The 24211-nt window shown below is 45.4% G+C and overlaps 1 protein-coding gene across 1 annotated transcript in view; it reads left to right on the top strand.

Annotated features, from left to right (window-relative positions):
* Positions 1-24211, top strand: part of g2e3 (G2/M-phase specific E3 ubiquitin protein ligase) — a 105596-nt gene that overhangs the window by 16032 nt on the left and 65353 nt on the right. The window contains exons 2-3 of the mRNA XM_086003419.1: positions 3372-3448; positions 8238-8332. Of these exons, the coding sequence (XP_085859545.1) occupies positions 3372-3448; positions 8238-8332 (172 nt within the window). The remainder of the gene's footprint in view (positions 1-3371; positions 3449-8237; positions 8333-24211) is intronic.

The raw sequence follows: 24211 nt of genomic DNA, 5'->3' as shown, positions 1-24211 counted from the left end.
CCCCAGGACATCGCTGCAGGAGTTCCTCAGGGCAGTGTCCTAGGCCCAACCACCTTCAGCTGCTTCATCAATGACCTTCCCTCCAACATAAGGTCAGGAATGGGGATGTTTGCTGATGACTGCACAGTGTTCAGTGCCATTCACAACTCCTCCGATAATGAAGCAGTCTATGCCTGCATGCAACAAGACCTGGATGACGTTCAGGCTTGGACTGATAAGTGGCAGGTAACATATGCGCCACAGAAGTGCCAGGCAATGATTATCTCCAACAAAGAAGCGAGAGTCTAACCACCTCCCCTTGACATTCAATGGCATTACCATTGCCGAATCCCCCACCATCAACATCCTGGGGATCACCATTGACCAGAAACTTAACTTGACCAGCCACATAAATACTGTGGCAACAAGAGCAGGTCAGAGGCTGCGTATTTTGTGGCGAGTGTCTCCCCTCCTGACTCCCCAAAGCCTTTCCACCATCTGCAAGGCACAAGTAAGGAGTGTGATGGAATATTCTCCGCTTGCCTGGATGAGTGCAGCTGCAACAACACAAGAAGCTCGACACCATCCAGGACAAAGCAGCCCGCTTGATTGGCACCCCATCCACCACCTTAAACATTCACTCCCTCCACTGCCGGTGTACCGTGGCTGCAGTGTGTACCATCCACAAGTTGCACTGCAGCAACTCCCAAACCCGCGACCTCTTCCACCTAGAAGGACAAGGGCAACAGACGCATGGGAACACCACCGCCTCTAAGTTCCCCTCACCTGACTTAGAAGTATATTGCCGATCCTTCATCGTCGCTGGGCCTAAATCCTGGAACTCCTGACCTAACAGCACTGTGGGAGTACCTTCGCCACACGGACTGCAGCGGTTCAAGCAGGTGGCTTTCAAGGGCAATTTGGGATGGGCAATAAATGCTGGCCTTGCCAGCAACGCCCACATACCATTAAAAAATGAGCATTTAGGAGCGAAATCTGTGCCATTTCTCCCCCGCAGCACCCACTGGATAAGGGAAGCACCAGTAATCGATCTAGAATTAGTGATGAGAAGCTTTTTTAAAAAAAAAAAGAAATGGCTTCCATTCTGGGGCTAGGGTTAACCTCCTTTAGCATTCAGCTGGGAGACTATCAAGCCGAGTGCCTTGCCAGTCTGAAAGGGGCCAGTAATCTGGAGCAACTGCACCATGGCCATCGGCTCACCCAGCGCAGCCTGATCCTCCTCCAGTAGGTAGGTACAAATGGCCTTGGGAGCAATCCTAGATTGTGACCTTAATAGCAAAATAAAACTGTTGAAGTCCACGTTTAATCTCAAGCTAAATAACCATTTGGCCATTCCTTGAGTTCACCACAAGAATGATGGTGGTTTATGTAGATTCTGGAAAGCATAGCCAGTTTAATGCACGATTCATAGTACTGACCATCTGTGAAAAATTTTACACAAGATCAAAGGGGAAGATAATTCCCATTATATCTTCTGCAAGGCTCGCAGGACCTCTGGCGTTTGACCTGCTTTGTGAGCAGATTTAAGTTGAGAAATCTGTTTTTTCCAGTTGCTTTTGGAAGTCGAAGCTTCCCTCTTCTAACTGGAAGAAGATGCAATAATTTTGGCACATAATACATTTGCCACAATAGAAAAGATGAAAATACCTGAGTTGTGCTCCAGAAAAAAACGGAGCCCTAAATCTGATGGAGAAACTGGATAGTCAAGGACGGCCAAAATTGGGACACCTGCTTAACTTCCTCTGAAGTTCAGTTAAGTACTGAAGCATGGTTTGACAGCCCAGTTTATCAGTCTTGCACAATTGGCCAATATAATTCAACAGTTTAAGGCGTGGCAAAAATCAAAATGTTGACTTGGGTTTGTATCTGTATATATATTTTTTTGAGTTTAAAAAGCTTTGGTAAGTTAAATGGATGCTATTCCTTTTTCCATGCTTGAAAGGGAGGATGAGAGCTGACATTGATCAAGAGTTAACATAAAGGCTTTTTTTGATGTAGAGTTGGATTTTGGGCAGGCTGCTTGAAATGAAAATGACAATTGCCGACCCCCTGAAAATATGGATAAACTGTAGTTTACTCAGCGCTATATATTGGATAATTTAGCTGTTGCCTTTTAAAAGTCCAGTTTAGCTCTGCACTTCTGTCAGGCAAAAACAGTGTTGTTGCTTTAATCATGTTAGATTCAGAGTCCCATTTTCAAAATGTTTGTCTTTATAAGGGGAGAAAGAGAGCTGTGCCTCAAAGAAACAAAATTCTGCGCAGGAGAGTATTTTAAAAGGCTGCAGAGAACTTTTCTGTTGAGAAAAAAATGGTCATAGCTGATTGATGATGCTTAAATTAACTATGTATTGATGCTTAAATTAACTATGTATTGTATTACAACAATATTGCTAGGTTTCCTGCTTCTGATTTGCATTGTTAGTAAATAAGCATAATTCTTGGCCTATGAGTCTGGGTCTGGTGTGTGATATTTCCATATTCAAATTGGTAGCTATAGAGATTTTACTTGAATTGCAGTGCAAAGTATGGTAATTGGATCCTTGGTCATTGCAACCTGAGGGTTGAGCGAGATCCAGAATTCGGCATAGTATGAGCATAATTTTGCAAAACAAGGAAAAGATAGTTCTGCTTCATACCAACCTATCACTGAGTATCCTGAAGGGGATCATCCTCATGATAGGCATGCCTGTTTATCAAGCTCCTCATATGAATGAAGTAGCTGGTGATGAATAAGCCTGGTACAGGAAACTTTGGTTTATCCGGAGGTTGTATGCCCGGAAACCTCGATCTAACGGCAGAAATCAGCAGCCGTTTTGGTTAGGTTTTTTTTCTTCTAGCATTTTTATTTTTAAACAGTCAGGTTCTGGAAAGCGTCTCTGTAGCTTAGCAACAGCTTCAGAGACGCTTCCAAGGTACGGGCCAAGTGTTTACAAGCTGTTGCTAAGCAACAGTGTTTGTTGTCAGATACGGAGATGAAAACCTCCGTATCCTTCAACATTAGCGCTGGTCTATCCGGAAGTTTTGATAGATCGGCAGCAGCTCGGTCCCGTCGGTGCCGGATATCAGAACTTTTCCTGTATGTGACATTGAACTTGGGCATTTAGAACATCAACAACAACGTGCATTTATATAGCACCTTTTAATGCAGTAAAATGTTCCAAGGCGCTTCATAGGAGTGTTACCAAACAAAACTTGATACCGAGCCACACGACATATTGGGACCAAAAGCTTCGTCAGAGGTAGGTTTTGATTTGTCACCTGTGGCAGCTTAAAAGGAGACCTGAAACCTCGAGAGAATTTTGCATTCAGATAATTGGACAATTTGTTGTTCTCTGCTTCTACTTAAAATGTTTTTATGTACTTTTATCTAGGAAGTTCTCCAAGTCAGACGGTACAATTAACTTTGTCACAAAGTCAAAACAGCAGCTGCTGTGGAGACAAAATCCTCGTAAGTACTGCTGATATTTTATCTGCTGTCTTATCGAATTTATTTATCTGAAAAATGGTGGTGGTGGTGGAGGAGATTGAACAGCACGGTCGGGTGATCTTTCCTCTCATCTGCACAATGCATTATTTGGATTAAGTTCTAGCTGATTAGCAAAAATGCAACATCTTGGTTGCTTGTATGGATCATCATCATAATTTTGATGTTTCATTTCTTACAAAGTTTTTTTTTGTTTCTTTTTAACCCAAATATATACCCTGACATGAGTCCATTTGCTATTGACCACATTTGAATTATTGCTTTCTTGTACTACACTCATGTTGCCAAGTAATTGGAAGAACAGTGGCCTAATGCCACCTGAATGTGGGTACCACACTCCGCTTCCATTTGTTTACCTATGCATTGTAACATGCACATGTGAACCAGCTACTATTTGTGTGAACTCAATATTAAAACATCACTGCCATTATTCATATAACTTGAGGAAGAGCAGAAGCCAAGAATAGACCCTTGGGGCGGGGCGGACTCCAGAAGTGACGGTGTGGAAATGGGTAGTGTAACCATTGCTGGAAATGCTGTGGCTACAATTGAATAGGTAAGAGTGGAATGAAGTGAGGGCAATCCCACCGAGTTGCATAGTGGAGGAGAGGCACTTGAAGAGAATGGTGTGTTCGACCATGTCAAAGGCTGCAGAGAAATCGTAGGACGAGAAAGGATAGTGCACCATGGTCACAGTCCTAGAGGATGTAATTTGTGATTTTGATTCAGCCTATTTCAGTTATTTATCTGATTTTCTCGACAGTTTTCTCGCTTTTTCCTCTTTGGAAAATATCTACTTTTTGGCTATGGTGTAAGGGAAAATTTGTATTTTTGCTGCTCTGAACTAGCTCTGATTTTGATGTTTCATTTCTTACAAAGTTTTTGTTTCTTTTTAACCCAAATATATACCCTGACATGAGTCCATTTGCTATTGACCACATTTGAATTATTGCTTTCTTGTACTACACTCATGTTACCAAGTAATTGGAAGGACAGTGGCCTAATGCCACCTGAATGTGGGTACCACACTCCGCTTCCATTTGTTTACCTCTGCTCTGAAGTGCATGAGCACTCAAATACTACTCTTAAATACTTTCCCACAGGGTTGCTCACACAAGGTGCCATTCACCCTTCAGTACCTCACCCAATTGATCATTATTCATGTGTAGGTCTTGACCGTGAATGTTAGCAAATTATTTGAATATACTGGGTATTACAGGCCAGCCCAATCGAGCTCAAGAAAACAAAATACTGCAGATGGTGGAATAAGAAACAAAAACAGAAAATGCTGGAAACACTCAGCAAGTCTAGCACAGCACCTGTGGAGTGAAGCAACAAGTCGATTTAGGGAACGGCCTCAAACGTTGACTTGTCTCGACAAATGCTGTGCCTGGCTTGCTGAGTGTTTCCAACATTTTCTGTTTTTGTTCCAATCAAGCCCAAGCCTGATGTCCATGAATGATTACTTCCAGTAGTAGTGATCAGGAACCAGATGCATGCTGATTTTTCCCTTAACCCAGAGGCACCTACTGCCACTGTAGTTCACTTCAGTTGACTCAGCAAAGACCAGGGTTTGAACATGGGATCTTCCAAGTCTGTATAGTTCATGCTACTTGCTGGATAATCTCTGACCCATCAGGGGAGCTCTGGTGATCACTCCATCCAAGTATTAACATGTTTTTTTTTAGATTAGTTTACAGATTTCTGATTTTTACTTTGCCTATGAAAAGCTCAGAAAATTTAGAGTAAATTTGTGTCTACTCTGAACGAATACACAAACGCACTAATATCCTTTTTACTTTGTTCCTCTTCCTGTAGGGGCACTCGCATGTCAGAGTTGAAAGCATGTGTCCTACTATCTTTACTAGTATAACTAAAATGGAATGGGCAGTCTTTTTGGTTCTGCTTACGCACATTCTTAATGGTGACAAGTAACAACGTTGCACAGTTGCTTCTAGGCTCATGAAGTGCATCAAGACCCAACATATCTTGGTGAACATTACACATGGCCTGTTGTACATCAGTAACGATACCTTTGTTTTCTGCTACTACCAGGAAATATGCATCCCTATAATTGCTACATAACCAGGCCTCTAACTTGAGTTTTTCCCTGTGTCGATTCGCGTGTGCATTTTGGCTGTCGCTCCAGACCCGAGCCATTCACTTCTATTTCCACTTTCCCCTCCCTTTCTTTCCTCTCTATCCCGGTATCTCTTCTCGTCATGCCGCCCTTCATCTCATCTCATCTCTTCTCTCGGATACTCTACCCTCCCAAATCCCTATGCCAACCCTTCATTACTCTTCAACCTTCCTACTCTCCTGCCGCTGTCCCAGGCTTGACTCCCTCTTAAATAAGCCTACAGCTTCCCTCTGTGCCTCTCTTGGCATCCTCCGAAGGGCCCACCATGACGCTCGTCGCTGTCTCCTCATGAGTAGCAACCCCAAGTGTCCCATCCTACTCTCTCACTGACCTTCCCGTCTAGCGCGCCTGCTCTTGTCTGCCAAAACTGCTCACTATTCCAGGATCATTCTGGAATGCAACGATAACCCCTGGCTACTATTTTCTACTGCTAACCGTCTTCTTAAACCCCTCTCCCCTGTCTACTCCACACTCTCCTCCAACAAGTGCGAGGTGCTCATGGACTTTTTTGTCTCTAAGGTGGAAACTATCTGTTCAGCTGCCTCTGCCACTTCCCTTCCTTCCCATAGCCCACTGGGCCAAACTTCCTCCAAGGTTCCCCCTGCCTTAGCCCTGAACTCTCATCTTTCTCCAGTTTCTCTCCGATCTCCTCTCCACGCTCATCTTGTCCATGAGACCCACTTCCTGCTCCCTCGACCCTATTCCCGCCAAACTGCTGACCACCCAACTTCCTTTTCTAGCTCCCATGTTAGCTGACATTGATACTGGTTCGCTCTCCTCAGGTACTGTCCCCCTCTCCTTCAAATCTGTCATCATCACCCCTCTCTTCAAAAAAAAAAAAAAAAACACAACCCTTGACCCCCTCCGTCCTTGCAAACTACCGCCCCCATCTCCAACCTCCCTTTCCTCTCAAGTTCTTGAACGTGTTGTTGCCTCCCAAATCAGTACCCATTTTTCATGGAACTCCATGTTTGAATCCCTCCAATCCAGTTTCCGCCCTTGCCACAGTACCGAAACGGCTTATCAAAGTTTCAAATGACATCCTTTGTGACTGACAAAGGTAAACTATCCCTCCTCGTCCTTCTCGACCTATCTGCAGCTTTTGACCCAGTTGACCACTCGCATCGTCCAGCTGGGTGGGACTGCACTTGCCAGGTTCCATTCTTATCTATCTAATCATAGCCAGAAAATCACCTGCAATGGCTTCTCTTCTCACTCCCGCATCGTTACCTCTGGGGTCCACCAAGGTTTTATCTTTGGCCCCCGCCTATTTCGCATCTATATGCTGCCCCTTGGCGACATCATCCGAAAACACAGCATCAGTTTCCACATGTACGCTGATGATACCCAGCTCTACCTCACTGCCACTTTTCTCAACACCTCCACGGTCTCTAAATTGCTTGTTCGACATCCAGTTCTGGATAAGCAGAAATGTTCTCCAATTAAATATTGGGGACACCGAAGCCATTGTCTTCCGGCCCCGTCACAAACTCCGTTCCCTTGCCACCGACTCCATCCTTCTCCCTAGCATCTGTCTGAGGATGAACCAGACTGTTCGCAACTTTGGTGTCATATTTGACCCTGAAATGAACTTCTGACCACACATCCGTGGCACAACTAAGATTGCCCGTCTCCGCCCCTGCCTTGGCTCATCCGCTGCTGAAACCCTCATCCATGCCTTTGTTACCTCTGGACTGGACTATTCCAACGCACTCCTGGCTGGCCGCCTACATTCTACCCTATGTAAACTTGAGGTCATCCAAAGCTCGGCTGCTCGTGTCCTAACTCGCACCAAGTACAGTTCACCCATCACCCCTGTGCTTGCTGATCTACTTTGGTTCCCGGTTAAGCAACGCCCCGATTTTCAAAATTCTCATCCTTGTTTTCAAATCCCTCCATGGTCTCGCCACTCCCTGTCACTGTAATCTCCTTCAGCCCTGCAACCCCCTGAGATATCAGCGCACCTCAAATTCTGCCCTCTTGAGCATCCCTGATTATAATCACTCAACCTTTGGTGGCCGTGCTTTCTGTTGCCTAGGCCTTAAGCTCTGGAATTCCCTCCCTAAACCTCTCCGCCTCTCTTTCCTCCTTTTAAGATGCTCCTTAAAACCTACCTCTTTGACCCTGCCCTAATTTCTTATGTGGCTCGGTGTCAATTTTTTTGTCTTGTAATACTCCTGTGAAGTGCCTTGGGACGTTTTACTACGTCAAAGGTGCTATATAAATACAAGTTGTTGTGACCACTGTAGGTTGAGAGAGAGAGGTATTTGTAATACAAATAGAAAGGAAACTTTCCCATACTGCTTGCCCATTGAGCTCCCCTCGTCAAAAGTGACGCTGCCCTATATTATAGTGATTCGAAACTGGCCTTGGCAGAAAGATAACTGCTCTCTCAACAGAGTCAGGCAGAAAAACAAAGCCAGAAAGAAGAAAAAATGTTCCAAATTGATAGTTATTATTGCACCTGATCCCTAGTTGCCACTTTCCTTCCGATTTTTGAAACCTTTTCAGGCAGCGGGCACCCAAGGCTTTGCCATAATTATTCAGATTCCAAAAGTGGTCGTTTATATTTTAGTTCAAGATGATGGTTGTGAATTTTGTTTGTTCTTGTAGCCTGTGCATTTTGTCGACGGAATGATGACTGCCCTGAAAAATATGGCGAGAAGAAAACCTACGATAGTGGGATAACTCTTCATTACTATTGTTTAGTAAGTTGAAACCATTTTTACCTCGCTATGCTTTTTGTTTGTATGAATGAATGACTAAAATGAATTGGTTAACATCCCCCAGTGGCTCAGTTGCTGAAAGAATAGTGTAACGGGGTGGTTTATACCAAAAGATCCCAGGTTTGTTTGCCAGTCCCTGGTGAGTTAGCTGATCTGAACCACTAACACAGTTAATATGCTACAATTAGCCTCCGCGCCCCTTTGCCAGGGATATCAACTAGGTGTCCGCCACCTAATCATTATACAGTGACCTGTGTGCCTTGCTGGAAAGTGTCAGGCGAGGTCCGGGCCAGGCTGACTGTTATGTCCTATGCTTCAATAACCTGCAACGCTCACAGTTTAGGCTCTTATAAGAAAAATGGCCACTTGGGCAAATTACCAGAGGACGACTGGCATTTGTGGAATTCTACCCCAGCATGAATTGGCTACTTTGGGAGAGGAGGGAATATTTTTTAAATTTGTTGAAAGCCATGAGTACGGTAGACTAATCCTTCAGTACCATGAAAAATGTGCAGTTTTAGTTTGGTTCTTCCACATGTATCTATTAGGATCTATAGTATATTAAAAACCTTATGTCTGTGCACCCTTTGTCAGCATTATTTATTACAAATTCCTATGTCCTTATGTAAAACCTGTGCTGTAAGTACATTTTGGGTTTTATAAATAGGGACATAAAGTACAAGAGGAATACTATATGCTTAAAGTATTTATATTGCTTTTTGTGCCTGTGAATCTCTTCATTAAAGTTTTTGTTTGGAAGCTTCAGTCTCTTTGAAAAGCTTAGGGCTTGAGTTGAAAAGCCAGGGGCTTCATTCTTCCTATAGCTATTATTGGCATTTGAACAGGTTTAACTAGATCTCCCGGAAACTATATGTGCCTCCAATGTCACTGTCTGAGTGTATGCACTGTGGAAACATTTTCAGAATACATCGGTATAAATCTGAAGGAAATCTCCAACAACTGGGACTGAGACAGTAAGCAGAATTTTTCAAAATGATTGGGGGGAAAAAGTTGTTTAAGCTAACCTTTGATGGCAAGGATGCATATCTATATGTGAGGAAGATTGAGATTATGTATAAAAGATAATTGTATACCCCTAGAATAACATTTAGAACATGAACACAAATTAAATTGTGGCATTCTGAAAAAGGTCACCAATAAAATTGGTTAATCAATGTTAGAACTGCCTGAAAGAAGTTCTCCTCAAATATGAATACACCAGAACGATCCACATCGGATGGCAGCCAGCTAGAAGGCACTGGAGAATTATGGCTCCCATGGCGACAAATTCTATCGTGAGAGAAAAAACAATCCATGATGCAAGCTGCAGTTTTCACCTTGCCCTGTGGAACTAGTGTCCATTTGTGTAGATTCTCAAATAAATAACCACAATGTATGAATAATCAAAGGCATGATCAGTGGAGAGAGGGGTATAATTTTTTCACCTATTCATACACTAAGGAATTTAAATAAAGATGTTGAGTTAAATATTAAAATCAACTTTTCCTCTTCCTTCAGGGAATCTCTGTTTGTGCCAGGATTCAGGGTGGGAAGGGGGGTCTGATCAGGGGAGGCCTACCCTTGCCTCGTAGGGTCTGGAGGAGCAATTCTGTTTTAAACTTGTATTACAGGGTCTCTTTGTTGCTCTGACCAGGTTGTTGCTTTCAGAGCAGGCGCTGCCTTTCTAACTCAGGAGGGCGCATCATGCCCAATAAATCAGGTAGGTAAAATCCTTGCTGAGCAGGAACAAAGTGGGTATTTCACCACCTTCATTTTAACGGAGTTGTAATTTTCCCCAACATTTATTTTGTAAAACAATTTTTAAAATAATTTAATTGACTCCAGACAGACCTTTGACATACTTTTCTCAATTATTTCACTGTAGTTTTTCCCATTTCCATTCTCCAACAGCCCTACTTGAACTACATAACCCCGAACTGAAAATAAGCAAGGCCACAGGAGATCTGTTATCAATAATAACGCAACAATCCTACATCTGTGCATGATTCCTTTCTACAAAATCTTACTTCCTTTTTGTCAGATTTTCCATTATTAATTTCTATGTCCACATTTATAATGGAAACTGCCTATGTAAATTTGTCATGCTGTAATTATGCCCTTAGGCGGTAATGCTATAGTGCCTCAGTTTTGCATCGCTCAGATCTTCAGTCTGCACAGCAGAGAAATTCCAATGCTACTTACTTGCTTCCCCAATTGCTACATGTATTACTATTTAACTATAATATGAAGTTAAAATATTATACAAAATAGGACATATTATTTGATTTCAAATTGGGGACTGAATTACAGCTGCACACCTTGGTCCAGTTATTCCCTGCTCTCCAATCCTGCTTTGCCTAAAGACTACACTTGTGCAATGCCATGCAGATCACCTAGTAGTATAATAAAAATGGTACATAGAATCAGAATGGTTACAGCACAGAAGGAGGCAATTCGGCCCGTCAAGCCCGTGTACGGCTCTCTACAAGATCACTTCAGCTAGTCCCACTCCCCCGCCCTTTCCCTGTAGCCCTGCAAATTTTTTCCCTTCAGTTACTTATCCAATTCCCTTTTGAAAGCTGTGATTGAGTCTGCCTCCACCACCCTTTCAGGCAATGCATTCCAGATCCTAACCACTCGCTGCGTAAAAAGGTTTTTCCTCATGTCACCTTTGGACCTTCTGCCAATTACCTTAAATCTGTGTCCTTTGGTTCTCGACCCTTCTGCCAATGGGAACAGTTTCTCTCTATCTACTCTGTCCAGACCCCTCATGATTTTGAACAGCTCTATCAAATCTCCTCTCAATCTTCTCTGCTCTAAGGAGAACAACCTCCGCTCCTCTCAAGTACATGTGCACACATGTACTATCAATCACGTCAAACTTGTATTTGCAGCTGATTTGTTCATATTACATTTATATTTAGATATATCTATATCAAAATAAAACCAAACATCTACAAAAAAATCTCTCACTCACAGAAAATACTTCAATACAGGAGTCAGAATATCTGTAGCCTAGGACTTAAGACATAACGTTGGCATCATGCTTAGAAGAGAGAAAGAAAGCCAGGCATTTCATCTGCATTCTGACTTGCAGTCCAAGAGCAATTAAATGCTGACCTGTAGCTCTGTTGACTTAGACTTTTTGCCCTTAAACTTCACATTCATTGCACAATCATCATATATTGTGCATTACATGGTGTAGCACTCTTGTCCTTGAGTGTATTTTGTTTAACCTGTGTGCAGTTGACTGACTTGAAATATTTCTAAACCTTTTTTGATGACTACACAGGTAATAGAAATGGTTTATATATAACCAATATATTTCCTTATCTGCCTCTCTTCTTCCTGCATACTCGACCTGTCACTTCCCTTTCTCTAGTACCTGCTCTTTCCTCCTGCTGCCTTTCTGATTTTTTTTCTTTTCCCTCTTCTATTTTGTCTGTTTCTTCTGCTCACTCCATAGCAGCTGCTGTGCAAAACCAACATGGCCACAACCACCACCTCAGCCACAATTTTAAGTAAAGAAACGTATTCGTGTGTCATCACATTTCAGATGTCACAAGTATTTAAAACTAGGAATGGGAAGATAACCCTCGACTTCTTTTCTCCACTGCCAACGATCTCTTTAAACATCTTTTTCTGTCACCACCATGACAATTGGTGTGGCAGGACAGTGTGACAGCGAATTCATGTCGGGTGTATGGGCCTACATTGGTGTTATTTAAGCACAGATAGTAACCAATTTAAAATTAAATGGTTTGCTAACATCTTTGAAATAACTCCAATCCAAAATCTAGGCTACTATTCTAATTAGAATCATAGAATGACACAGCACAGAAGTAAGCCATTCGGCCCATCCCATCTGTGCCAACTCTTTGAACGAGCTAGTCAATTAGTCCCACTCCCCTGCTCTTCCCTTATAAGCCCTGCAAAATTTCTCCAAGTATTTAACCAATTCTCTTTTGAAAGTTATTGAATCTGCTTCCACCACCTGCTAGTGCATTCCAGATCATCATAACTCTATTTATAAAAAAAAAAAAAAAAAAATCCTTCATGTCGCCTCTGATTACTTTGCCAATCGCCATAAATCTGTCTCCTCTGGTTACTGACCCTTCTGCCACTGAAAACAGTTTCTCTCTATCTACTCCGTCCAGACCCCTCATGATTTTGAATAGCTCTATCAAATCTCCCCTTAACCTTCTCTGCTCGAAGGAGAACAATCCCAGTTTCTCTAGTCTTGCCACATAATTGAGGATCTTTCTTGCTGTTCAGTGAGTTGGAGGTTATGCTGTTAATTCCAATCGGAATATTATGCCATGTAGCAAACCATGTATGATCATTTAAAGTAACTGAATAGATCAAATTCTGTTGTTATGGGATCTTATGCTTTTGAGGATCAAATTCTGGAATTCTTTTACTTTTCTGTGAAAACTAAATCAGTGGCTTTGATTATTGTATGTTACTTTAGCTATGGATATAATTTATATCTCTGGAAATCCCAGGATACACAGGAAGATGATAGGAAACATTTGCAGATTGGAGGTAGGCATATTGGGTTTAGCAGCAGTCAAGGGGTAGGTGCTGGACATTGGTAGGATTGGGAGAGATTTAGGTGTGTCAGTGTCATAGATTAATTTCTGGTTTGGTTGCACTGAAGGTGGAATGAGAGATTTGGTTTACTGGGTGCTCCCTGGGGTCTGGGACACTATGGGGGTAGGGCTGGCTGCTGGGGCCTAGGAGTATAAGGGGAGGTCCCTGGGTTCATCAGCACAGGAGGTGGAGGGTGACGGGAGAAGAGGATGCTGGTTTATGAAGACATTTTCTCTGGGTTTATTGGAGATGTCAACTGACTTTGGTAGGCCGAGGGGGTTTTGGGGGGGGGGGGGGGGAGAAATGCTGGGCTCTGGAAGCACTGGGGGAGAGGTGGTCTTTGGGTGTAACTTTGGAAGACTGTCTGAGTGTGGGCATACTGGGCAAGTGGGTTCCAGGGTCTGAGAGCATTGGCCAGGGTAGTGTTCCTGAAATCTAGCAGGGATGGTCCCCTGGTATGCTGGGGGTTGTGGAACGGAGGGGTTGGGATTGGTGAGCATTAGGAGTACTAGCCCATGAGGTAGTGGTGGAGAGGCAGTTTTGTGTTGTGGAAGCATTAGTGAGCGGTGACCTGGTGGGTCCAGCAAAACTGGCCAGAGGCATTGAAGGTGGGGTCGGGTCTGTAAATGTTGTGAAGGCGGTAGTATATTAGCACTGTGGGAGGGAGCTGATGTATATTAGTATTGAGGTAGAGAGGATACAGTGCAACATGTTCTGAGCTACCTTGGGCCTGTCTGGCCCCTCAGATGGCGATCGCTCTTCCTGTTTTTCTTCCTCCTCCTCCACCCCCCCCCCCCCAAATGATTTTTTGCCTGCCCTCAACCAGTCTACTGTATATTTAGGTCATTCAGAGGACCCCCACTGTGTTCATATGAACATAAGAAATGGGAGCAGGAGTAGGCCATATGGCCCTTCGAGCCTGCTCCGCCATTCAATAAGATCATGGCTGATCTTTGACCTCAACTCCACTTTCCCGCCCGATCCCCATATCCCTTGATTCCCCTAGAGTCCAAAAATCCATCTATTCGGCCTTGAATATACTCAACGACTGCACATTCACAGCCCTTTGGGGTAGAGAATTCTAGAGATTCACAAACCTCCTGAGTAAAGCAATTCATCCTCACCTCAGTCTTAAATGGCCGACCCCTTATCCTGAGACAATGTCCCCTAGTTCTAGATTCCAGCCAGGGGAAACAATCTCTCGGCACCTATCCTGTCAATCCCAGAATCTTTTATGTTTCAGTGTGCAGTGTCTGTCTTCTCATTCTCTTTATAGTGTCAAGTGTGCTGTTGGAATGAAGGCATCTTTCTTGCCCAGCTAGTGGTAGCATCCAGTATTGTTCTAATCAATAGGATCAAATACAATTATTTTGTATTCTAAACCTCTAACTAGAACTAAATCAGCTAGTTATTCAGAAATTATAAAATGTATTACTCGAAGCTACATCACATCTGAATATATAATCTGTTCTCTTTTCCACCCCCCCCCCTTTTTTTTGCCCAGAAGAAAATGGTCAGGCAATTTAATATTTCTTTTTGGTCTTTTGCACCTTTCTGCACCGCTACCAACACTCATTCCTATGGCAAAAACCTCCATCCTCGAACTCTACCTTTCAAATAGCTTCTGGACTTCACTCGCCTGCTTTGGACAGTGGTTTGTCGATGCTTTGTCCCCCCATGGGACCTCTGACTTTGACCCTGGTCTCCCTACTATTGTCTCCAACCTATTCCCTGCTACCAGGAAATACGTATCCCATGAATTACTACATAAGCAGGCCAATGTAATCTGAGATTTTCCCTGTGTCCATTCGCGTACACACTTAGCTGCCGCTTCGGACCTGAGTCGTCCATTTCTTTTTCCACTTTTTCACCCCATTTTCCTTTTCTCTCTATCCCTCCCTGACCACGCTCTCCTGTCATCGTGCCTCCTTTCATCTCTCCTCTCTGATACTATGCCCTCCCAAATCCCTACCCCAATCCTTCATTACTCTTCGACCTACCTACCCTCCTGCCGCCGTCCTAGGCTTGACTCCCTCTTGGATAAACCTACAGCTTTCTTCTGTGCCTCTCTTGGCATCCTACAAAGTGCCCATCGAGGCACTTGTCGCTGCCTTCTTACAAGCAGCAGCCCCACCTGTCCCATCCTACTCTCTCGCCAACCTTCCCGCTCCGCGCGCCCACTTGGGATTAATCTTGCCAATCTCCTCCCCATCCAACTCGCCCCTCCCAGCGCTGACCCTGCGGACGCTGACAGCAGATCAGCCATCACCGACCCTCTGCATCTTCCTCCAGAATGTCCGTTCACTTTTGAACAAGGCCCTTGCCATTCACGAGTTCATCGTGGATGACTGCATCGACATCATGGCCCTGACGGAAACTTGGTTGAGGAATGATGAACCTTTACCCTTAAATGAAGCCTCCCTGCCTGGCTACACCTTCCACCACTTGCCCCGCTCAGACTGCCGTGGTGGCGGTGTGGCTCTCCTCACCAAATCACAGCTTGGTCTGTCCCCCTACTGCTCTGGCACTTTCCCCCCCCTTTGAGCATCTCGCCTTTTCCACCCCTTTCACCTCTCATTTAAAATTCTCGTTCTCTACCGTCCACCCAAGTACCATAAAAGTTTTATTACCGAGATATCTTCACTACTTTCCTCCCTCAGCCTCTGCACTGAGCAACTTCTCATCCTCTGTGATTTCAACCTCCATCTCAATTCATCATGCTCTCTCTCCTGAGTTCACTACCCTCCTATCCTCCCTTAATCTCTACCTCCATGTAAATTCCCCAACCCATATTCACTGCCACCCTCTCGACCTTGCCATCTCTTGTGGCCTTGCTACTCCCATCATGTCAATCACAGATGAGGCCACCTCTGACCACTTCCTCATATCGCTCCCCACCCACACCCCCCAACCCTACTTCCTTCTGTGTCTGCCACTGGAAAAAACTCTCAACTCTTACAACTGCACTTACGAAATCCCAACTGTCCATCCATTCACCACGACATTTCTGCAGCTACCGATCTGCTCAACCATACCCTCGCCACCACCTTTGATGCCCTAGTCCCTATTAAAACCATTAATTTCTCTCACCTTGGCCGTTCCCCCTGGTACGGCCCTCATCTTTGATCCCTTAAGTCCAAGGCACGCAGACTTGAACGGTTATGGCAGACAACTGGTTTAGCCATTCACTGCCAAATCTGGCTGGACCACACAAAGCATTACTGGGCCTGTGCTCGTCAGCTAAAATTGCTCATTATTCCAGAATCCTTCTGGGATGCAAAGATAAACCCCAGCTTCTATTCGCTACTGCTAACCGTCTTAAATCCCTTTCCCCTGTCCTCCACCCTCCCCTCCAACAACAAATGTGAGGAGCTCATGGATGTCATTGTCTCTAAGATTGAGACCATCTGTTCAGCTGCCTCTGCCACTTCCCTTTCTTCCCATAGCCCACCAGGCCAAACTTCCTCTAAGTTTCCCCCCGTCCTAGCCCTGAACTCGCATCTTTCTCCAGTTTCTCTCCAATCTCCCCTCATGACCTCGCCACACTCATCTTGTCCATGAGACCCACTTCCTGCTCCCTTGACCCTATTTCCACTAAACTGCTGACCACCCAACTTTCTTTTCTGGATCCCTTGTTGGCTGACATTGTTAACTGTTCGTTCTCCTCTGGTACTGTCCCCCCTTTCCCTCAAATCTACCATCATCATCCCTCTCCTCATAAAACCAACCCTTGACCCCTCTGTCCTTGCAAACTACCGCCCGACCTCCAACCTCCTTTCCTCTCCAAAGCCCTTGAACATGTTGCTGCCTCCCAAATCCGTGCCCATCTTTCTCGGAACTCCATGTTTGAATCCCTCCAATCAGGTTTCCGCCCCTGCCACGGTACTGAAACTGCTTTCTTCAAAGTCACAAATGACCTCCTTTGTGACTGTGACAATGGTAACCTATCCCTTCTCAACTTGTCTGCAGCCTTTGACACGGGTGACCACTCCATACTTCTCCAACACTTCTCCACCATCGTCCAGCTGGGTGGGACTGCACTCTCCTGGTTCCATTCTTATCTATCTAATCATAGTCAGAGAATCACCTGCAATAGCTTCTCTTCCCGCTCCCGCATAGTTACATCTGGTGTCCCCCAAGGATTTATCTTTGCCCCCCCCTCCCCCCACAACCTATTTCTCATCTACATGCTGCCGCTTGGCGACATCATCCGAAAACACAGCATCAGTTTCCATATGTATGCTGACGACACCCAGCGGTCTCAATTGTCAGACTGCTTGTCCGACATCCAGTACCGGATGAGCAGAAATTCTCCAATTAAATATTGGGAAGACCGAAGCCATTGTTTTCGGTCCCCGCCACAAACTCCATTCCCTTGCCACTGACTCCATCCCTCTCCCTAACATCTGCCTGAAGCTGAACCACACTATTCGCAACCTTGGTGTCATATTTGACCCTGAAATGCGTCCACAGCATTACTAAGTGCCTATTTCCACCTCCGTAACATCGCTTGTCACCACCCTTGCCTCAGCTCATCCGCTGCTGAAACCTTCATCTGTGCCTTTGTTACCTCTAGACTTGACTCTTCCTACGCAGTCCTGGCTGGCCTCCCACATTCTACCCTATGTTAACTTGAGGTCATCCAAAACTCGGCTGCCTGTGTCCTAACTCGCACCAAGTCCCGTCCACCCATCACCCCTGTGCTCGCTGACCTACATTGGCTCCCGGTTAAGCAATGCCTCGATTTCAAAATTCTCATCCTTGTTTTCAAATCCCTCCATGGCCTCGCTCCAGCCCCACAACCAATGCGCCCCCCCCCCCCCCCCCGCGCTTCTCTAATTCTGCTCTCTTGAGCATCCCTGATTTATAATCGCTCAACCACTGATGGCCGTGCCTTCTGTTGCCTAGGCCCTCAACTCTGAAATTCCCTGCCTAAACCTCTCCACCTCGCTACCTCTTTCCTCCTGTAAGATGCTCCTTAACACCTACCTCTTTGACCAAGCTTTTGGTCGCCTGCCCTAATTTCTCCTCATGTGGCCCAGTGTCAAATATTTTGTCTTGTAATGCTCCGGTGAAGCGTCTTGGGACGTTTAAGGTGCTATATAAATACAAGTTGTTGTCATCATCAGTGAGCCCTCATTCTCTATGAACTGAAGTGTGACAAAGCAGAGGCCTCGCAGAACAAGGCAAGCTGCTAGAAGAATGAGGAAGGGGAGAAAAGCTCTCAGCAGGAGGCCATATCTGCAGAGGGTCTTTACGGAGCATATCTGTTGGAGAACAGATTGTAGGAATGCTGTGACTCCCTGGGGACCCCTCTGTACACTGGTATCCAGAGCCATGATGGCAGCAGTCTGAGCTTCCACTGCAGCACTCAGTCATTTGGTGGATGCTACTTGTGCTGCAGTGGAAGCTGAGACATCGGCCATTGGACGCTGCATCCTGGTTGGGTCCAGAAGTGTGCTCATGGAGTTGGCCACCACTTCCATGCTGAAAAGAATGGGCTCCAAGCTACGCACAAACCTCTGCCAAGTTGGTGCCAGACTCCTCCATGCTCCTTGACATTGAACTGCTTTCTGGCAGGCTTCCCAAATTCGTTGTTTATGCGTATGCCTATCAGCCGCCTCCTGTAGCCTGCCCCATCGAAGTCTTCATCTGAATCCTCTGCAGCAGATCTCATACGATCTCTCCCTCCGGCGAGCTGGCTCCTGTGCTATCCTTGCCCCCTGAACTGGCTGCAGCGCACTTGTGCCTGGTGTGTCTCCGTGCAGATCATGTCTCTGTGCTATCCTCCAAGATAGGCGCAGTGTCAGTATCGTGAGTTTTGGCTGCGAGTGTGAAATCAAGTAACGGTGTGTTTTCGTCATCGCTCTCTTAGTCTTTCTCCACTGCCTGGCCAGGTTGCAGTTCTTTGGTATCTGAAAGGTAAAGGGACCAAGTGTAAGGTTGTGGTGAGGGAAAGTAAGAGGTGCATGCTTACACCATTTGCAGCTTGTAAGTCAGAAGAGATTGAGATGAGCGGTAAGTCGGATGTGAGGAGGGGGATTAGGTATGAGGATACCGTCCTTTTCAATGGTTCCAGCCCCACAGCAATGGCTGTTCCAATAATGGCCAGCACCACCACCTCCATGGGGTTTAGGACATGCGGGCGTGCCTGTCCCCCTCTGGTTAGTTCCTGCTGCCTCTGCTTATGCGCCAACTTGTCCTGCAAGAGAGGGAAGTTTGTCAGTGAGTCGTGAAATCTGTTTGGTAATCTGGCTATCATGATTGAATAGCTGACATTGTGTGCAAGGTGTGGGTGTGAGGCTTGCAGTAGTGCTGAGGGTGAGGTGAAGCATATGAATGTTAGGTATGAGCCCTGATAGATAGATGGTTGATAGGTGAGTGTTGGGGATATGGTGAATTGAGGAGTGGCTGAGGCTAGTGGTGCAGTTGGTAAGATATGGCATTTGAAGATGCACTTAGCGACCGTGACCACTCGTGTGGGGTCATTGAATTTCTTGCGCCACTTTATCCAGGTCCTTGGGGCTATACTCCTAGCATTGATCTCCACGGCTATCTGCTCCCACTGCCTTTTGACCCTGTGTCTGAAGGGCCTCCCATTCTTTTGTGGGCGCAGGACATCTCTTCTTTGCACCTCCTCCACCAAGACCCCCGGTGTTACGTTGGAAAACCTTCGAGCCCGCTGTCTTCCATATTGCGCCATTCTTCACTTTCCCAGGTCAGATTCACTTCCTGCACGACTCGCAGCACCTGCTCCAGCCACATCCCCTTTAGGAGATGCAGGCTAGCTTTAAGAAGTACTAGGAAGTTACAATTTTGGGCCCCCTGCTGATGTGTGCAGCCAATAAACCGCGTCATTAGTGCTGGCTGCATGCAGAAATCATGCTAATGAGCAGGCAGCACGAAGATGGCGTGCTGCCTGCATTTCAAACAGGCGTGGCTTCATCACTCATTGCGATCCCTGCGCCCATTTTCCGGGGTAATCCAATTTAGCCCCCACTTTGTCTTTCCTCATTTAATTTGTTTTTCCATACAAGAAGCAAATGCGTTGGATTTTGAAAACTCTAATTACCACCTTTGACTTGTTGGTAGTAATTACAATGTTTACATTTCTTATAGTAGAGAGTGAGACAAACTGATTCAGACACCTGTCCAGGAAAATGTAATTAAACAGCAAATGTAGTGTTTAAAGAGATCCCTTAGAACAAGTTTGTGCTTGATCCAACATCCTGGCACTTGCAGTGAGCTACTTTCAGCAAAATTTATTTAGACATGCTGGGTTAGAAATTGGTGTGTGTCTTGCCTGTTTTTTGGGTGTAAGCAGGTGCTATGTATACCAATTCCTGAGTGCGAGGTCCTGCACCTAATCGGTGCCAGCGGCTTGATTGTCGCCATATTGGTCCTCACTGTTTTTGGGTGTCCCAGGTGGCTGCCTCAAAACAGCATTGGATAAATTTTAATATGTAAAAGGTCCTGTAACTGTTTAGGACACTTCTGGAAAATGTGCCACAAACTAAGTGGTGCATGTGCCGTTCAAGCTTCCATCAGTTTTTCCAGTTCTATAGCAGTCCTTTAAAGGAGCTGCTGAGGAAATGCTAGGGAAGCCTTTTCCTTCTGTGGAGCATGGAGAAGGAGGAATACTTCTACCAGCTCCACAGCACTACTGTGGGTTGCAGCCGGCCCATACCTGGCCCTCCTGCATCTTGCTTCTCCTTGTATTGGAGCTTGTGATGATCCCTGAACGCAGTGCGAATCCTCAGTCTCCATCCCCTTGTTCTCCATTCACCCATTGGTGGAAGCAATCTTTCACTATTTACCTACAGCAAGGTCCCCAGGTTTCACTCATCCCTTTACTAGCTGCTCCTCTCTCGGCACCGCTCCCACTCACCGTGTCATCGCTGCTGCTGCTGTTCCTGGCTCTGCAGGAAATGTTGGGCCACATGCCCACCCCATCTCATTTTCAAGTTCTACTTGATCGGCCTTGCTAAGTCGCATCTCTATCTATCTGACTGACATTTTAAGACTACAGTTTCACATCTTGGAATGGTAATATAGGGGTAAACCTTTTGCTTCGGCACTCCCAGCATGGAACCGTGTCCACCTGAAGCGCATGTTGGGAAATTGTACCCCTAACTTTGTGTACATTCTACTGCGTGGCGTTTTGCCCCAAGAGTAATAAAACAGAAAATTTACCCTCTAATGTAGTGGCAGTCATGATGATCCATCCCTATTTTCGCATTTCTCTATGGAATTATATAATATTGATAATGAAGCCAAGTTTAGTGCCTGACATTGGAGTTGCAGCAAGTGCTGAATTAGGAACCTTAGGACAAAATCCACATCCAGGCCTTGTATGGTCGGCTGTTAGTATACATTGATAACCATTGTCTATATATTTGTGCATATATACTAAAGCACTTTCATAGAATGATACAGCACAGAAGGAAGCCATTTGGCCCATCGTGTCTGTGCTGGTTCTTTGTAAGAGCTATCCAATTAATCCCACTCCTCTGCTCTTTCCCCCTAGCCCTGTTTTCCTTTACCCAACTGTTTTTCTCATTATTTATCCAATTCCCTTTGGAGTGTTACTATTGAATCTGCTTCCACCACCCTTTCAGTCAGTGCATTCCAGATCTTAACAACTCGCTGCATAAAACAAAATGTCCTCATGTCGTCTCTGGTTCTTTTTGGCAATCAACTTAAATCTGTCTCTTCTGGTTACCGACCCTTCTGCTATTGTAAACAGTTTCTCCTTATTAACGATATCAAAACCCTTCATGATTTTGACCGCCTCGATTAAATCTCCCTTTAACCTTCTCTGCTCTAAGGAGAACAACCCTAGCTTCTCTACTCTCTCCACATAACTGAAGTCCTGCATCCCTGCTACCATTCCATTAAATCTCTTCTGTACCCTCTCAAGTCTTGACATCCTTCCTAAAGTGTGGTGCCCAGAATTGGCCTAACTAGTGTTTTATAAATGTTGAGTATAACTTCCTTGCTTTTGTACTCTAGTCCCCTATTTATAAAGCCAAGAATCCCATTTGCCTTTTTAACAGTTTTCTCAACTTGCCCTGCCACCTTCAAAGATTTGTGTACATACACACCCACCCCCCCCCCCCCCCCGATCTCTCTTCCAGCATTCCCTTTAAAATTGTACCGCTTTGTTTACATTTGCTCTTCTCATTCTTCCAACCCAAATGAATCACTTCAGACTTCTTAGTCAGACAGTAACAGGTCTTAAAAGGGAAAGAACACTAATTTTACACGGTGGAGCCCACTTAAGTACATATCGGTTGAATTTTTAATATTTTTATTCATTTACGGGCAAGGCCAGCATTTATTGCCCATCCCTAGTTTCCTTTGAGCAGGTGGTGGTGAGCCGCCGCCTTGAATCACTGCAGTCTGTTTGGTGAAGGTAGGGAGCTCCAGGATTTTGACCCAATGATGATGAAGGAACAGCGATATATGTCCAAGTCAGAATGGTACGTGACTTGGAGGGGAACTTGAAGGTGGTGGTGTTCCAATCTGCCCATCCCTAATTGCCCTTGAGACGGTGGTGGTGAGCCGCCTGCTTGAGCCGCTGCAGTCCATGTGGTGCAGGTGTGTTAGGTAGGGAGTTCCAGGAGTTTGACCCAGTGACGATGAAGGGTCGGCGATATTCTTCTAAGTCAGGATGGTGTGTGACTTGGAGGTGGCAGTGTTCCATTGCATCTGCTGCCCTTGTCCTTCTAGGTGGAAGAGGTCGCGGGTTTGGGAGTTGCTGCAGTGCATCTTGTAGATGGTACACACTGCAGCCACGGTATGCTGGTTTGGGGGGGGGGGGGAATGTTTACGGTAGCAGCACGGTGGCATAGTGGTTAGCACTGTTGCCTCACAGCGCCAGGGACCCGGGTTCGAATCTTGCCTCGGGTGACTGTCTGTGTGGAGTTTGCACATTCTCCCCGTGTTTGCGTGGGTTTCCTCCGGGTGCTCCGGTTTCCTCCCACAGTCCAAAGATGTGCGGGTTAGGTTGATTGGCTATGATAAAAATTGACCCTTAGTGTTAGGGGGATTAAATACGTGGGGTTACGGGGATAGGGTGGGATATGTGTTGGTGTAGGGGTTACGGGGATTGGGTGGGATATGTGTCGGTGCAGGCTCGATGGGCTGGAATGGCCTCTATCTGCACTGTGGGGTTTCTGTGATTCTGTGATAGATGGGATGCCAATCAAGCTGGCTGCTTTGTCTTGGATGGTGTCGAGCTTCTTGAGTGTTGTTGCAGCTGCACTCATCCAGGCAAGTGGAGTGTATTCCATTACACTCCTTACTTGTGACTTGTAAATAGTAGAAAGGCTTTGAGGAGTCAGGAAGTGAGACACTCGCTGCAGAATACCTAGCCTCTGACCTGCTCTTGTTGCCACAGTATTTATGTGGCTGGTCCAGTTAAGTTTCTGGTCAATGGTGACCCCCCAGGATGTTGATGGGGGATTCGGCAATGGTAATGTCATGGGGCGGTGGTTAGATTCTCGCTTGTTGGAGATAGTCATTGCCTGGCACTTCTGTTGCGCGAATGTTACCTGCTACTTATCAGCCCAAGCCTGAACGTCGTCCAGGTCTTGGTACATGTGGGCATGGGCTGCTTCATTATGTGAGGAGTTGTGAATGGCATTGAGCACTGTGCAGGCATCAGCGAACATCCCCATTTCTGACCTTATGTTGGAGGGGAGGTCATTGATGAAGCAGCTGAAGATGGTTGGGCCTAGGACACTGCCCTGAGGAACTCCTGCAACGATGTCCTGGGGCTGTGATGATTCATAGAAACATAGATAGGAGTAGGCCATTCGGCCCCTCGAGCCTGCTCCGCCATTCAATGCGATCATGGCTGATCATTGATTCAGCTTTAATCACCACAACCATCTTCCTTTGTGTTACGTCCGTGTATAAGAAGACACAGACTGCGGAGAACGGTACAATAGGTGTTTACTCCACGTGGCTCAGACTGCAACTGATCTGTACAGATTACTACTCCGTGTTATATACAGGTGTGGTCACTGCCGGTACTTTACAGTATACATGAGCTGTAAAAAGTAGTTCCCCCCCCCTTAAAGGTACATACATTACAATTCCTCCCCTTTTAGATTAACAGTACCATAACACTCATTTAACAATTAAATATCAAACTAATTACAATTAACACTTAACATGCAACATTAGCTGAAAATAGTCTATTTATAAATTCAGTCTTTGGGGCGGCTTCCTGATCCTTTCTGGATAGCGCCTTTCCCGAGT

This window comes from Somniosus microcephalus, chromosome 12, assembly GCF_052327205.1.
Source record: "Somniosus microcephalus isolate GS21.2 chromosome 12, FLI_Smic_1.0, whole genome shotgun sequence".
Taxonomy (NCBI): Eukaryota; Metazoa; Chordata; class Chondrichthyes; order Squaliformes; family Somniosidae; genus Somniosus; species Somniosus microcephalus.
The sequence above is the reverse complement of the archived record's forward strand: the minus strand, read 5'-3'. Positions and strand labels throughout refer to the sequence as shown.